At 36.2% G+C, this 13,597-nt stretch overlaps 1 protein-coding gene across 1 annotated transcript in view; it reads right to left on the reverse strand.

Moving 5' to 3' along the window:
* RAPGEF6 (Rap guanine nucleotide exchange factor 6) overlaps positions 1 to 13,597 on the reverse strand; it is a 220,161-nt gene that overhangs the window by 128,054 nt on the left and 78,510 nt on the right. Inside the window, exon 6 of the mRNA XM_082650203.1 lies at positions 9,983 to 10,126. Coding sequence (XP_082506329.1) covers positions 9,983 to 10,126 — 144 coding nt within the window. The remainder of the gene's footprint in view (positions 1 to 9,982; positions 10,127 to 13,597) is intronic.

Genomic DNA, 13,597 nt, shown 5'->3' on the forward strand with positions numbered 1-13,597 from the left:
AGTAAAACGTCTTAATGCTGCATTTTCTAAGTTGCCTGAAACATATCCCTTTTAGAAGAAAAACAAAACAAAACCCTATTACTTTAAGAAACAGCATATGCAAGTAACATGACCAAATATCATTCTCTAACGCAGTCTAATAGTTAAAAAGTCAGTTTTGTCTACGTGGAATCAACTTAGTCCTCCCCTTCCCAAGAGCTGCCAAATCTCTGACAGTATTCAGTAAGATAACCACTTAAAACTAGCTAAACAAGCCTTTACATGTGAAAATGCCACACTCAAGAGTCATCAAATGGAAAGAATACCAAGCAGTGTGCCTATTGCTTTCTGGTCCAATCAGGAAACCAGTATATCCTAGAGAGGACAACCCACAGCTACCAAGAGAAAATATGGAATCTGGCTAGACTTCATGACATGACAGTAAAAAAAATTTGAGAAAAGAACACACTATAGTTGAGACTAGAGTAAGCAAGTAATCAATACACACACACAAACTATGCATTCTCCCTTATACAAGGAGAACCAAATAGTAAAATTAAAGATACTTAATAAAGCAATTCAACTTAGAATTTTTTCTAAAGAAACCAAGATAAGGGCATATATAACCACAAAATTACTTAGCACTTTATTTTAGAAAAATAACAAAAAACTAGGAAAATCTATATGACCAAATACTGGGAACCGAGTAAATAAATTATGGCAATTCTTACAATGGAGTACCACAACACTATTGAGAAAAATGTTGTTAAGAAAAAAAGTAACATTCAAAGATGTTCACATTATATACATAAGTCTTTAAAAGTTACAAATCAGATCATATATTTAAGCTTTATGAAGTTAGCCAAAAAGCTTACGTATCTACCTACATGTTGAAAACCGTTTTATCCAAGAATATACAAAATGTCATCAGTGGTTACATAACTGAGTGACGGAACTAACCAAATATTAGTTTTTAAAAAATAGACAAGTTTCATTTGTGTAATAAGGCAAAACTTAAATTAGCTTAAATTAATTAGTGACAGGGAAATTTACTATATAAAAAGAAAAAGTGGGAATTCCCTGACACTCCAGTGGTTAGGACTCGGCACTTTCACTGCCATCGGCCTGGGTTCAATCCCTGGCCGGGGAACTAAGATCCTACAAGCCTTAAAGCATGGCCAAAAAACAAAAAAATCATTAAATAATAAAAACAGGAAATGAACTTTATGTAATTAAAAATTTGAGGACCATCTCATATGTTATTGTTTCATGTCAGAAACAGAATGTGCTCAATGAAATTAGGCAAATGTAACTAACTCCTAAGAGCTGCTTAAATTTAACACTTATTCTAATACAAACAACTCCCTAAGTAATCCTCTTTATTCCTAACATGGAATGAATGAATTTTCTGTTTCTGACAAACAACAGAACTAAACACACCCTTGGGAATTTGGCTGCCATCAATCTCTAGACTGTTTTTATATTTTGGGGGATCATGACTCCTTTGAAAACTTATAAAATACACCTGGATTTATTCTTTATTAGCCTATCCTTACTTCTTGATTCAACTACTTCTCAGTAGTTGAATTACAAAATTAAAGACTTCTGAAGAGGCAGAAGACCTAACTAGACATTTCTCCAAAGAAGACATACAGATGGCCCAGAAGCACATGAAGAGCTGCTCAACATAACTAATTATTAGAGAAATGCAAACCAAAACTACAATGAGGTATCATTTCACACCAGTTAGAATGGGCATCATCAGAAAATCTACAAACAACAAATGAGAGAGAGGGTGTGGAGAAAAGGGAACCCTCTGGCACTGTTGGTGGGAACGTAAATTGATACAGCCACTATGGAGAATAGTATGGAGATTCCTTAAAAAACTAAACATAGAATTACCATATGATCCAGCAATCCCACTACTGGGCATATACCCAGAGAAAACATTAATTCAAAAAGACACATGCACCCCAATGTTCATTGCAGCACTATTTACAAAAGCCAGGTCACGGAAGCAACCGAAATGCCCATCGATAGACGAATGGATAAAGAAGTTGTGGTACATATACACAATGGAATAATACTCAGCCATAAAAAAAGAATGAAATTGAGTCATTTGTTGAGACGTGGATGGACCTAGAGACTGTCATACAGAGTGAATTAAGTCAGAAAGAGGAAAACAAATATCGTATATTAACGCATGTATGTGGAACCTAGAAAAATGGTACAGATGAACTGGTTTGGAGGGCAGAAGTTGAGACACACATGTAGAGAACAAACGCATGGACACCAAGGGGAGAAAACTGTGGTGGGGTGGGGATGGTGGTGTGCTGAATTGGGCGATTGGGATTGACATGTATACACTGATGTTTATAAAACTGAAGACTAATAAGAACCTGCAGTATAAAAAAACAAACAAAATAACTACTACTAAACTTTCTTTGGGTTATTTGTATGGAAATATGTTAATATAAATGTTTCAAACATTACATGAAATTTCTAAAAATCTTATATGTTCTGGTATAATGTTATAAGTCATAATTCTAGGTATTACTTTAAAATGTATAACTCAGAAATAACTAAATTTCCTTGTCAATTGCATTATTATGAACTTTCATCAAATCTTTAACCGTGGTCATTTTTAAGTCTTTTGTCATTTACAGACAGTTCCGGGTGTACTCAGATGCTTTTGCAAAAATGTTCCTATAAAAGGGTTTCATCTTCAAGGAATTCATGGAAAAGACTGACAAGTACAGGTTTCTGGTAACTGACCATACTGCTGAACTGAATGAATAAGCATTTTCAGAACTCTAATGGAAAACTGATGAATCCATAAAAGTGCTAACAAAAGACCAAGATGAAAAAAAATTAATTACATGGGACTGAGTCAACTGATGAGGATAATTATAATCTTTGTGACTTTCTCTTTGAATTAAAAAAAAAAAACCCACAAGGATTCAGAGGCAAAAAATATACAAATCAATTTTCACTGCAAACTAAAGGAGCTGTTACAGTAGAGGATTACTGGACTGAATGTCAATATTATGATATAGTATGAGTGTGTTTCGTGTTTGGTAATTGCAGTGATTGTTGCCTTTGTTGTGGTCATCCATTTACAATGCTTGGTGTCAGTTTATCTCTTGTAAAAATAAAATACAGTGTGTGTGTGAAAAAAAAAAGACTTCTGAAGAAAAAGCTCATGTTTCTTCCGCTGTCACGAAAGTTATTTATTTCATCATCTTCTTTTTCAATATTTGCATGTGAAAACGTACCTTTAACACTTGGATATATTTCTGCGTTGGCACACAGTAGGTATCACTGACCCACACTTCAAGGGAAGAACTGACATATTTTTATTTCTTTTGTATACCTTACCGCATAAGAGAAAAAAAGCTGCCAATGAGTCTATTTCCCTGGGTTCTCAGGACTCAGATATATACATATATCATTCAAGCAACAAAAAAACTAAGAAAATCCACAAGTATGTCTGAAAAGATACATTAAGAAAATTCTTTTACACCATTTAAACAAAAACAAATCCTACACTGGTAAGAGTAATTCTACCCAACTCAACATAGCAGAAGCATTTAAAAAAATTATATAGATATATTTACCTGCCCCAGATTTTACATGTAGAGCCACAAGTGCTGATATTATCAAAAATATATGTAGGAGACCTTCAAGATGGAGGAGGAGTAAGATGTGGAGATCACCTCCCTCCCCACAAACACATGAGAAATACATCTACATATGGAACAACTACAGAACACCTACTGAACGAAGGCAGAAGACCTGAGACTTCCCAAAAGATATATATATTTTTTTCCTTTTTCTCTTTTTGTGAGCGTGTATGTTTATGCTTCTTTATGTGATTTTTCTCTGTATAGCTTTGCGTTTGACATTTGTCCCAGGGTTCTGTCTGTCCGTCCTTTTTTTAGTATAGTTTTTAGCGCTTGCTATCATTGTTGGATTTCTTTTTCAGTTTGGTTGTTCTCTTCTTTCCTTCCTTCTTTTTTTTTTAATTACTTTAAAATTTTTATTTTAATAACTTAATTTTATTTTATTCTTTTCTTTCTTTCTTTCTTTTTTTCTCCCTTTTCTTCTGAGCCATGTGGCTGACAGGGTCTTGGTGCTGCAGCCAGGTGTCAGGCCTGTGCCTCTGAGGTAGGAGAGCCGAGTTCAGGACATTGGTCCAGCAGAGACCTCCCGGCTCCACGTAATGTCAAATGGAGAAAGCTCTCCCAGAGTACTCCATCTCAGAGCGAAGACCCAGCTCCACTCAACCACCAGCAAGCTACAGTGCTGGACACCCTATGCCAAACAACTAGCAAGACAGGAACACAACCCCACCCATTAGCAGAGAGGCTGCCTAAAATCATAATAAGGCAACAGACACCCACCCCAAAACATACCACCAGATGTGGACCTGCCCACCAGAAAAACAAGATCTAGCCTCAACCACCAGAAAACAGGCACTAGTCCCCTCCACCAGGAAGCCTACACAACCCACTGAACCAACTTTAGCCACTGGGGACAGACACCAAAAACAACGGGAACTACGAACCTGCAGCCTGCAAAAAGGAGAACCCAAACACAGTAAGATAAGCAAAATGAGAAGACAGAAAAACACACAGAAGATGAAGGAGCAAGATAAAAACCCACCAGACCTCACAAATGAAGAGGAAATAGGCAGTCTACCTGAAAAATAATTCAGAATAATGACAGTAAAGGTAACCCAAAATCTTGGAAATAGAGAAAATGCAAGAAACATTTAACAAGGACCTAGAAGAACTAAATATGAAACAAGCAACGATGAACAACACACTAAATGAAATTAAAAATACTCTAGATGGAATCAATAGCAGAATAACTGAGGCAGAAGAACTGATAAGTGACCTGGAAGATAAAACAGTAGAAATAACTACCACAGAGCAGAATAAAGAAAAAACAATGAAAACAATTGAGGACAGTCTCAGAGACCTCGGGGACAACATTAAACGCAACAACATTCAAATTATAGGGGTCCCAGAAGAAGAAGAGAAAAAGAAAGGGACTGAGAAAATTTGAAGAGATTATAGTTGAAAACTTCCCTAACATGGGAAAGAAAAGAGTTAATCAAGTCTAGGAAGCACAGAGAGTCCCATACAGGATAAATCCAAAGAGAAACACACCAAGACACACATTAATCAAACTATCAAAAATTAAATGAAAAGAAAAATATTAAAAGCAGCAAGGGAAAAACAAAAAATAACATACAAGGGAATCCCCATAAGTTTAACAGCTGATCTTTCAGCAGAAACTGCAAGCCAGAAGGGAGTGGCAGGACATATTTAAAGTGATGAAAGGGAAAAACCTACAACCAAGATTACGCTACCCAGCAAGGATCTCATTCAGATTCGAAGGAGAAATTAAAACTTTTACAGACAATCAAAAGCTAAGAGATTTCAGTACCACCAAACCAGCTTTACAATAAATGCTAACGGAACTTCTCTAGGCAAGAAACACAAGAGAAGAAAAACACCTACAATAACAAACCCAAACAACTTAGAAAATGGTAAAAGGAACATACAGATTGATAACTACCTTAAATGTAAATGGATTAAATGCTCCAAACCAAAAGACACAGACTGGTTGAATGGACACAGAAACAAGACCCGTATATGTGCTGCCGACAAGAGACCCACTTCAGACCTAGGGACACATACAGACCAAAAATGAGGGAATGCAAAAAGATAGTCCATACAAATGGAAATCAAAAGAAAGATGGAGTAGCAATTCTCATATCAGACAAAATAGACTTTAAAATCAAGACTAGTACAAGAGAAAAGGAGGACACTAGATAATGATCAATCCAAGAAGAAGATACAACAATTGTAAATTTTTATGCTCTCAACATAGGATCACCTCAATACATAAGGCAAATGCTAACAGCCATAAAAGGGGAAATCGACAGTAACACAATCATAGTAGGGGATTTAACACCCCACTTTCACCAATGGACAGATCATCCAAAAGGAAAATAAATAAGGAAACACAAGCTTTAAATGATACATTAAGCAAGATGGACTTAACTGATATTTATAGGACATTCCATCCAAATACAACAGAATACACTTTCTTCTCAAGTGCTCATGGAACATTCTCCAGGATAGATCATATCTTGGGTCACAAATCAAGCCTTGGTAAATTTAAGAAAATTGAAATCGTATCAAGTATCTTTTCCGACCACAACGCTATGAGACTAGATGTCACCTGAAAGAAAAAATCTGTAAAAACTATAAACACATGGAGGATAAACAATACACTAAATAACCAAGAGATCACTGAAGGAATCAGGAGGAAATAAAAAAATACCTAGAAACAAATGACAATGAAAACACGACAACCCAAAACTTATGGGATGCAGCAAAAGCAGTTCTAAGAGGGAAGTTTAGAGCAATACAATCCTATCTCAAGAAACATCTCAAATAAACAACCTAACCTTACACCTAAAGCAATTAGAGAAAGAAGAACAATAAAACCCCAAAGTTAGCAGAAAGAGAGAAATCATAAAGATCAGATCAGAAATAAATGAAAAAGAAATGAAGGAAACAATAGCAGAGATCAATAAAACTAAAAGCTGGATCTTTGAGAAGATAAACAAAATTGATAAACCATTAGCCAGACTCATCAAGAAAAAAAGGCAGAAGAATCAAATCAACAGAATTAGCAATGAAAAAGGAGAAGTAACAACGGACACTGCAGGAATACAAAAGATCATGAGAGATTACTACAAGGAACTATATGCCAATAAAATGGACAACCTGGAAGAAATGGACAAATTCTTAGAAAAGCACAACCTTCCGAGAATGAACCAAGAGAAACAAAATATAAGCAGACCAATCACAAGCACTGAAATTGAGACTGTAATTAAAAATCTACCAAAAAACAAAGCCCAGAACCAGATGACTTCACAGGCAAATTCTATCAAACATTTAGAGACGAGTTAACAACCATCTTTCTCAAACTCCTCCAAAATATAGCAGAGCGAGGAACACTCCCAAACTCGTGCTACAAGGCCACCATCACCCTGATAGCCCAGCCAGAGAAAGATGTCACAAAGAAAGAAAACCACAGGCCAATATCACTGATGAACATAGACGTAAAAATCCTCAACAAAATACTAGCAAACAGAATCCAACAGCACATTAAAAGAATCATACACCATGATCAAGTGGGGTTTATCCCAGAATACAAGGATTCTTCAATATATGCAAATCAATCAATGTGATACACCACAGTAACAAATTGAAGGAGAAAAACCATATGATCATCTCAATAAATGCAGAAAAAGATTTTGACAAAATTCTACACCCATTTATGATAAAAACCATCCAGAAAGCAGGTATAGAGGGAACTTACCTCAACATAATAAAGGCCATATATGACAAACCCACAGCCAATATCGTTTTCAATGGTGAAAAACTGAAACTATTGTCTCTAAGATCAGGAACAAGACAAGGTTTTCCACTCTCACCACTATTATTCAACATACGTTTGGAAGTTTTAGCCACAGCAATCAGAGAAGAAAAAGAAATAAAGGAATCCAAATTGGAAAAGAAGAAGTAAAGCTGTCACTGTTTGCAGATGACATGATACTATACACAGAGAATCCTAAAGATGGTACCAGAAAACTACTAGAGCTTATCAATGAATCTGGTAAAGTAGCAGGATGCAAAATTAATTTACAGAAATCTCTGTCATTCCTATACACTAATGATGAAAAATCTGAAACAGAAATTAAGGAAACACTCCCATTTAACACTGCAACAAAAAGAATAAAATATCTAGGAATAAACCTACCTAAGGAGAAAAAAGACCTGCATGCAGAAAACTATATGATACTGATAAAAGAAATTAAAGATGATACAAACAGATGGAGAGATATAACATGTTCTTGGTTTGGAGGAATCAACATTGTGAAAAGGACTATACTACCCAAAGCAATCTACAGATTCAATGCAATCCCTATCAAACTACCAATGGCATTTTTCACAGTACTAGAACAAAAAATTTTAGTTTGTATAGAAACACAAAAGACTCCGAGTAGCCAAAGCAATCTTGAGAATGAAAAATGGAGCTGGAGGAATCAGGCTCCCGGACTTCAGACTATACTACAAAGCTACAGTAATCAAGACAGTATTGCACTGGCACAAAAACAGAAATATAGATCAATGGAACAGGATAGAAATCCCAGAGATAAACCCATGCATGTATTATCACCTTATCTTTGATAAAGGAGGAAGAGTATACAGTGGAGAAAGACAGCCTTTTCAATAAGTGGTGCTGGGAAAACTGGACAGCTACATGTAAAAGAATGAAATCAGAACACTCCCTAACACCATACACAAAAATAAACTCAAAATGGATTAAAGGCCTAACTGTAAGGCCAGACACTCTAAAACTCTTAGAGGAACACAGAGGCAAAACACTCTATGACATAAATCACAGCAAGATTCTTTTTGACCCACCTCCTAGAGAAATGGAAATAAAAACAAAAATAAACAAATGGGACCTAATGAAACTTAAAAGCTTTTGCACAGAAAAGGAAAACATAAACAAGACGAAAAGACCCTCAGAATGGGAGAAAATATTTGCAAATGAAGCAACTGACAAAGGATTAATCTCCACAATTTACAAGCAGCTCAATATCAAAAAAACAAGCAACCCAATCTAAAAATGGGCAGAAGATCTAAATAGACATTTCTCCAAAGAAGATATACAGATTGCCAACAAACACATGAAAGGATGCTCAACATCACTAATCATTAGAGAAATGCAAATCAAAACTAAATGAGGTATCACCTCACACCAGTCAGAATGGCCATCATCAAAAAATCTACAAACAATAAATGCCGTAGAGGGTGTGGAGAGAAGGGAACCCTCTTGCACTGTTGGTGGAATATAAATTGATACAGTCACTATGGAGAACAGTACGGAGGTTCCTTAAAACACTAAGAATAGAACTACCATATGACCCAGCAATTCCACTACTGGGCATATACCCTGAGAAAACCATAATTCAAAAAGAGTCATGTACCACAATGTTCACTGCAGCTCTATTTACAATGGCCAGGTCATGGAAGCAACCTAAGTGTCCATCAACAGATGAATGGATAAAGAAGATGTGGCACATATGTACAATGGAATATTACTCAGCCATAAAAAGAAACAAAATTGAGGCATTGGGGCTTCCCTGGTGGCGCAGTGGTTGAGAGTCCGCCTGCCGATGCAGGGGATGTGGGTTCGTGCCCCGGTCCGGGAAGATCCCACATGCAACGGAGCGGCTAGGCCCGTAAGCAATGGCTGCTGAGCCTGCATGTCCGGAACCTGTGCTCCGCAACGTGAGAGGCCACAACAGTGAGAGGCCCACGTACCGCAAAAAAAAAAAAAAGAAATAGAATTGAGTCATTTGTAGTGAGGTGGATGGACCTAGAGTCTTATACAGAGTGAAATAAGTCAGAAAAAGAAAAACAAATACTGTATGCTAACACATATATATGGAATGTTAAAAAAAAAGGTTCTGAAGAACCTAGGGGTAGGACAGGAATAAAGACACAGACGTACAGAATGGACTTGAAGACACGGTGAAGGGGAAGGGTATGCTGGGATGAAGTGAGAGAGTGGCATGGACATATATACAACACCAAATGTAAAACAGATAGCTAGTGGGAAGCAGCCACATAGCACAGGGAGATCAACTCAGTGCTTTGTGACCACCTAGAGGGGTGGGATAAAGCAGAAGGGTGGGATAAAGCAGATGGGAGGGAGAATCAAGAGGGAGGAGATACGGGGATATAAGTATATGTATAGCTGATTTACTTTGTTATAAAGCAGAAACTAACACCCCGCTGTAAAGCAATTACACTCCAATAAAGATGTTAAAATATATATATATGTAAATTAAGTATACTGCATATGAACTAAGAAATACCCATGAAATGTTCCTAAATATACTCACAGAAAGATAGCTGTTAATGTCCACATCATCAGTAATAGTTTGACGTTCTCCTTTACAGTTAATTTTCCGAAACCTTCGTCGAGACTGTCTGGCAGGAATTTCTCTTTGTAGAATACTATCTTCATTATCTTTGGAATTCTCTACCTGAAACACATGTTCGCATTCCTGATTAAACATCCAATTTTTCCATATTACTGACAGTCTATGAAGTTTTAACAGGCGCATAAGGGTTCATTTACTACTTGCACGAAACTGCCTGAAGGAAACAGTCTGTATAGGACAATGCTCATGACTTCAAAAAGACTAAAGGTGACGTTATTATAAAGATCTGGAGACCACAGTTTCCTTCCAGGAAATAGTCCCTCTTGCTCACATAAACATACATCCTCTAAGTAAAGTCATTTACCAGAAATGAAGGCTGTTAACTACACCTACACATTCAATAATTACAATTCCAAGTTAGTCTAATTACAAACTGCCTGATTATACACATATTTTATTTAGCAAACAATCATGGTTATGACTTCAGTGAATTCCTAAACAGTGAAACAAGAATGTTTTATGCATTATTCTTTGATGTCCATCTTAATGTGTGAAAATAGTCAAGAATAAATAAGGCTGGCATCTTCTAAGGAAGAAGGGGAAACTAACATTTATTGAGGGCTTATAATAGGACAGCATGGATATATATTATACTATTTAGTTTACACAACAGCCCTGTAATCAGGTATTACTATTTCTAGTTTATACGTGAACAAAGTAAAATCCAAAAAGATCAGCGACTTTTCAGTCTCACAACAGTGATACTTATTAAAGGTGACCTGGCATACAGGCCTGTTTCCAAGACTTACGCTACTGATACAAGACTGCATTGCCAGGGGAGGTGGGGAGCGGGAGGAAAGAAATAGGTGAGGGAGATTAACAGGTACAAACTTCCAGCTGTAAAATAAATGAGTCATAGATATGAAATATACAGCATGAGGAATATAGTCAATAGTTATATAATATCAATATCTTTGTATGATGACAGATGGTAAATGGACTTATTGTGGTGATCATTTTGAAATGTACAGAAATACCAAATCACTACTTTAGGTAAAAGGAACTAACATTGTGTTCTGGGTCAATTATAGTTCAAAAACAAAGAAACTTATAGAAAAAGAGACCAGATTTATGGTTCCCAGAGGTGGGGGCTGAGGGGAGCAGGAATTGGATGAAGGCAGTCAGAAGGTACAAACTTCCAGTTATAAGACAAATAAGTACTAGGGATGTAATGTCAACATGATAAATATAATTAACAATGTCATATGTTATATATGAAAGTTGTTAAGAGAGCAAATCCTAAGCGTTCTCATCACAAGAAAAATAAGTTTTTTCTATTTCTTTAATTTTCTATCTATATGAGATGATTGTTGGTCACTAAACTTACTGTGATTTATCACTTCACGATGTATGTAAGTCAAACCATTATGCCTTAAACTGATACAGTGCTGTATGTAAATTATATCTCAGTAAAACTAGAAAAAAAAGGACTACCTTTCCCATCTAATGACAGAGTATAGCATAATTTTTAGAAATTACTTTTACAAAGGAATATTGACATGCTCTAAAGTAGAGTTTATAATTAACCTCACATCCAATAAATAACAAATGGTAATTTCAGCTTTTTCCCTCAACTACTTTTCCTGCTAATGTCATATCTCTTGCTGATATCAAAAATTTCCTAGTCATCCAAGTATGAAATTCCAACATTTCCAATTTCCCTGCTTGTCTTCCATATCTTATCTTCAATCATTTCTTAGAACCTGTCAAATCTTTGTTTAGAAATCCCTTTCACAATGCCTTTTCTTTCATTCCCATTACCACCATTCTTTATTCAAGTCTTAATCACTTCAGTCCTGAACTTGCTGCTTCTGTCATGTTCCTCTCCAATTCCATCCGGCATGGTCAGATAAATCATCATTATGTCAGGTCTCCTGTTCAAAATGCTACAATGGACCTCTAATGGTTACCAAATAAATTTTAAACTATTATATTTGATATTCCAAGTCATACATGCTCCATTCCCAAAATATTTTTATCACTTTATCTTAAACATGGGAGCCTGGAAAAACTGCTCCCGTATCCTCCTCCCCACAAAAAATCCTCTCACATAAAAGCTCTAATGAGATATGCACAATTTCCTGATGATTTCTCAGAAAGAGGTGATGTCTAAGCTGTTCTGTAGGTTTGAGAGTTCCAAGAGTAAGTGGCAGCCAAGTCAATGTGACTATTCATGGGTCCCTATACATAAATAACTTACATTCTGCTAAGTAACTTTACTTATTTACTCAATTTCTGTTATCCTATCAATGTTATCTTCATATGCTGAAACACTACCAATCATTTAAGACACATCTCAACTGCCATCTCTTCCGTAACCACAAGAGACATTCCTTTTAACTGCTTTACTGTGTGCACACAACCTGGACTTCTCATAAACAGGACTGCCTTCAGGCCTTTACATACATATGCGTTATTTCTGCCTAAAAGCCCATGCCTCCTTTGCTAACATCTCAGCATCCTACACATACCTCATGACCCAGTTCAAACAACCCTACCTCTGCCTCAAGAGGTAGGTGCTACCCCTTCTATAGCAGTAAGCATACTGGCCATAATTATTAGATAAGCCTACCTCACTACAAGCTACCTAGTATAGGAAGTGCATTGTATTTACATTCATCTTTGTCCACTTATTCAAAACATTTGCCGAAGTGGGCATTACATTAAATTCTTTTTTTCTCCCCAAATGTCTTAAGCCCTTGGATGTATGTATAAGATACTCAAGAAATATACAGGCAGGCAGAATAAGTTACTGAATACTACTCTTCTGAAAAGTAAAATCCAGAAGAGACAGGGGCTTGATTTCCAACTTAAAACTACAGAATTTTGTATAGGTAGCAAATACATGTTACCTCCTTGAGATTCAATTTCCTTTTCTAAAAATGGGAGAACCATTGTATTTTCTAAATCACTATACTAGGCCAAGTACCAGAAACTATTACTTATGTCCTTTAAGGCTCACAACATAGCTACTCTTTCTGTATTAATGGATGGTGCAGAGTCTCATAAAACTTAAGTATTTCACAGAAGTGTGTGAGTAACAATTCAAAAACCAAGTGTGGGGACTTCCCTGGTGGTCCAGTGGCTAAGACTCTGCACTCTCAAAGCAGGGGGCCCAGGTTCAATCCTTGGTTGGGGAACTAGATCCTGCATGCAAGCCGCAACTAAAGATCCCACATGCTGCAACAAAGATCCCACCTGCCACAACTAAGACCCAGTGCAGCCAAAAATAAATAAATGAATGAATGAATATTTAAAAAAACACCAAGTGTGACTAAGAAGTTCATCTCCTTCATACTGCCCTATCCCACAGGATGAACTAGATTATTTACTTTAGGTAAAATTCCAGTATCATATCCATATTCTTAGATCCTTCAATAGCTACCATTTATTGAGCAAAAGCAGAAATTTAAACAATAAATGTTTTTCAAAATAGAAACAGTAGTAAATTAAATTTAGGAAAGGAGTTTCTAGCCTTAAAAATGTGGGGAAAAGTACCAAATGAAAGGAAAA

This window comes from Grampus griseus (assembly GCF_964374135.1).
Source record: "Grampus griseus genome assembly, chromosome: 3".
NCBI lineage: Eukaryota > Metazoa > Chordata > Mammalia > Artiodactyla > Delphinidae > Grampus > Grampus griseus.